Source organism: Chrysochloris asiatica, unplaced genomic scaffold, assembly GCF_000296735.1.
Source record: "Chrysochloris asiatica unplaced genomic scaffold, ChrAsi1.0 scaffold00304, whole genome shotgun sequence".
NCBI lineage: Eukaryota > Metazoa > Chordata > Mammalia > Afrosoricida > Chrysochloridae > Chrysochloris > Chrysochloris asiatica.
The window spans coordinates 1,008,979-1,012,535 of record NW_006408822.1 but is presented as its reverse complement, the minus strand read 5'-3'; the positions used below and the strand labels follow the sequence as shown (position 1 = coordinate 1,012,535).

Here is a 3,557-nt window from a genome sequence, read left to right as displayed (position 1 = left end):
GGACATGTTCCTAATGATTTTGTTCTTGCCTGTGTTTCTGTTGAGGGTATGTGGTTGTGTGTGACTCCCACTCTGGTTGAGAAACCCTAAAGCGGGCACTTTGTTTCCTCCTGGACAGATACTTTCTCTTCCTGTCACTGGTTTTTGCTGGCTGACACATTCAGCATTCTGTCCCCTCCTCATCCCCACCAGCACCAGGTGGGTTCCTGGAGCTTTTTGTCTTTCAGTCCCCTGGGATGTAAATGGGGACATGAATTTCAGGTCACCCTGGCTCATTGGGCCAGAGCCATCTTTGTCACATCTGAAGCTCTGGACCATTGTTTCTGTTGCTGCCCTTCCAGGTGTGTTTTTATCTTTTTTAAAGGGGTCAAAGGAGCCTGTCTTTCTACTTTGCTCTGGACTATGCCTAGAATTGGTCCGAGCCTGGAATGGGGTGGGCTGGGGAGGAGAGAAGGAAGCAAGCCTTTACCTCCAGATCTGGTTCCACCTGCCTCACGACGACCCTAATTTGGTCGCACTCTGTCTCCTGCCCTCTCTCACTGCTCTCTGTCCCTCTGAATGCTGGTCTCTCCATTGTTCAGCTATCTCTAGCTTTCGTGTCTTCTAGTGTCTTTCCCCTTTTCTGCCGGAGGATCCCCCAACCTATACTCCCTGCTTCTGCCCCTGGCCTCCCAGTCCTAGTTTCTATCGGGAACTCCTTATAGGTTCCGGATCGCTGCAGGCTCAGGATCGAGAGAGATCTGCCTCATGTCTGGGCTGGATGGGCACTCTTCGGCTCTGCAGCTCATCCTGCCCTCCCTCCCTGCCTTCCTCCCCACCTCCAGAGACGGAGACAGACCACAGACAATAGCAGTGCATTTACAAAGGTTTATTTTTCTTGAGGCAGGACAGGGCGGGATGAGCGCGTGGGGGCGGGGGGTGGGGGGCGTGCTGGGCGGCTCAGTAGACACCTGGTTTGGCGGGATCATCGGGCTCGGGTCCCCCGGCCAGCTGTACCAGCCTCAGCAGCAGGGCCCCGGTCTGTCCGTCCAGCTGCGTCGCGTTGCTCCGGTCGCTGGCACGGGCGCGGCGGCCATTGCCCGTGCCCACCTGGCATTCGGGCTCGGTCACACAGCTCTCTACGGGGAGGACAGGCTGAGTGCACCCTCCCATCTGTCCTCCTTCCGACCAAGGTTCCACCCAAGCCCCCCAGTCCCCCGCGTCCCGTGGAGCCTCGAACCCAGGCCCAGCCCAGGTCTCCCCCAGCACCCCCGCGTCCCACAGCGCCTGAGGCTCCACCAGGCCCACCCCAGCCACGCACCCTCGTAGCAGCAGATGCCTGGCGCGGCGCAGCGCCCCCCGCTCCCGCATGGCTTCTGGCCCGACTGGCAGGGTGACGGCAGGTAGTTCTCCTCCTGGCAGCGCAGCGCCTCGGCGGTGCCCACGAAGCAGCCCAGCTCGTCTCCGCAGCAGATGCTGGGCCCGAAGCAGCGCCCCTTGCCCCCGGGGCCGCAGGGAAGGCACTGCAGGGACAGGCGGGGACAAGGGGACAAGGGGAGGAAGTGAGTGAGCAGGGAGGTGATGCGTTCCCGCCCGGAATCTCCAAGCCAGGTTATCTGGGGTTGGAAGTTCTGCGTCGTTGCTTTGGTACTGTTTCGGCCCCCAAAGCGATCAGGGACAAGAAATCTTAATCTACTAAATGCCTTTTATAGCCAGGATGACATAGGACCAACTCTCAGTGTTAGCCCTCAACTCAAGGCGGGGACAGCTTTCTCTTCAACTAGGAACCATCCCAGGAATCCTGATTTACCTTCCCCAAGTCCTGTCACTAAAGCTGATCCTAAGTACCGCCCCTCCCCGTGGATAGAGGGCCCACCCACTCCAGAACACATCTCTGCTCTCCTTCCCATTTCCTGCCTTTTCTCTTAGTTTGCCCTTACCTGACCTCCTGCCCACTCACCTATGGACTAACCAGGTAGGTGGCTAAAACCTAAGCCCCAGGTGAGGGCATAGGCACCAAGCAGGGTCTGGGCTTTCCAGTGAGCCAAGGCAAGGAAAGGGTGGACCCTGTGGCTTGCCCAGTATCCCATGCTAGTGTGTTCAACAGCCTGAAATGGAGCCACCTGTGGCCCTGCTAGGTGATTGAATTTCCTTCATCTCTGCTGAAAATGACATCAAAGAGAATCAGCTGGATATATAACAGGAGAGAACTGGGCTAGGTTTCTGTCCCAACTTCCTGGACAGGATGTTTAGGTGGCACCTCCAGTCAGGAGAGCCCAGAGCAATTGGCCACCTTCTGGGTCGGGGTCTGGGATGAGGAAGCCCTCGAATGCTGGGCAGAGCACAGCCTTCATTACTCCAGCTAGTCTTGAGGGGACCCCATGGGCAAAGAGGAGGGCTCACTACCAGTTCTCCCGGACTCAGCCCCAAGCCCAGTTACTCTCTGGATACGTCTGGGAACTCTTCAGTCTCTCTCCTAGCCTATTTGGCAACCTGGTCTCCTCTGACCCACCCTGCTAGTTCCTCTGCTCATCCATGCCAAACCCCTTTGCTGGGCACTTACCCTAAAGCCTGCCTTCCCCCACAGCACCCTTCTTTCCCCGTCACTGCCCTGTGGTACCAGCCCTGAGGCATTGTACACTCCTCGTTGATTGATTGTACCTGTCTCAGCTCCATGTCAGACATGGCCCTCTTACCACCCCTCGGGCAGTTCTGGAAGTAGCAGGCAGAGGTGAGGGCCAGCAGGCCGAGGAAGCAGATGGGCAGCGTGGTGTCGGGCATCCTGGCTCAGTGCTGCTTGGCCGGCTCTGCTGTGCTGCCTTGGCTGGCTGCCTATTTATGTCCGCAGGTGTTCCCTCAGAGGCTACGTGGCTGTCACCCCCTCCCCAGTGGCTCCCCAGGAGCCCATGGCCACCAGGTCCCAAGCCGTCAGCAATGATTCAGGCATCTGGGGACACACGTGGGCCTGTCTGTGCAAGACCTGTGGGGGAGGGGGTGTAGGCTTCCGAGCTGTCACCGGCTATAATGTGACAGGAGCTGCCTCCGTATGACTGTGGCTTTTTAGACTCAGGGCACCCTGAAATGGTCTCCAAGCTTTCAGGATGCTCAGATGAGGCCTGAGCTCAGCCAGTGAACCCAGTCACACCAACACAGCCACCTGAGAGAGGTTGAAATGGACCTGGCCTAAGGGTAGTGGAGCAGTACTCAGGTGTGCAGGGCCCTAGTCAGAAGGATCACTGGCAAGAATGGCACGCACTATAGTGGCAAGGACAAGGGACTTTGTTCTGGCCGTCCCAGGAAGGGTTGTTGCTCTTGCAGGGTAAGGCAGCTGCAGTCATGAGATCAAGGGACAGAGGCAGATCAGGGGACATTCCCACAGCTGGGTGGTCAAGCGTCCTGGGGAACGCAGGGCATTGCCACTTCAGGTACATACCCCACAGAGCAGGATCTCAGGATCCTTAGACGAGGGACCTTTGGGACAGCTTCTTGGCACGTTCTCCATCACCTCTACCAGTCAAGAACATAGGGGACAAGAGAAATTCAGGCTCAGGAAGGTTCAAAGGTAGAGGGGAGTCCTT

The 3,557-nt window shown here is 57.7% G+C and overlaps 1 protein-coding gene across 1 annotated transcript; it reads right to left on the bottom strand.

Moving 5' to 3' along the window:
* Positions 1 to 939: 939 nt before the first annotated feature.
* AVP (arginine vasopressin) lies at positions 940 to 2,760 on the bottom strand. Its single transcript, XM_006874832.1, has 3 exons — positions 2,641 to 2,760; positions 1,301 to 1,502; positions 940 to 1,118 (listed from the first exon to the last, which is right to left on the bottom strand). The coding sequence occupies exons 1-3, from the start codon at positions 2,758 to 2,760 to the stop codon at positions 940 to 942; spliced, it is 501 nt and encodes a 166-aa protein (XP_006874894.1).
* Positions 2,761 to 3,557: the final 797 nt, after the last annotated feature.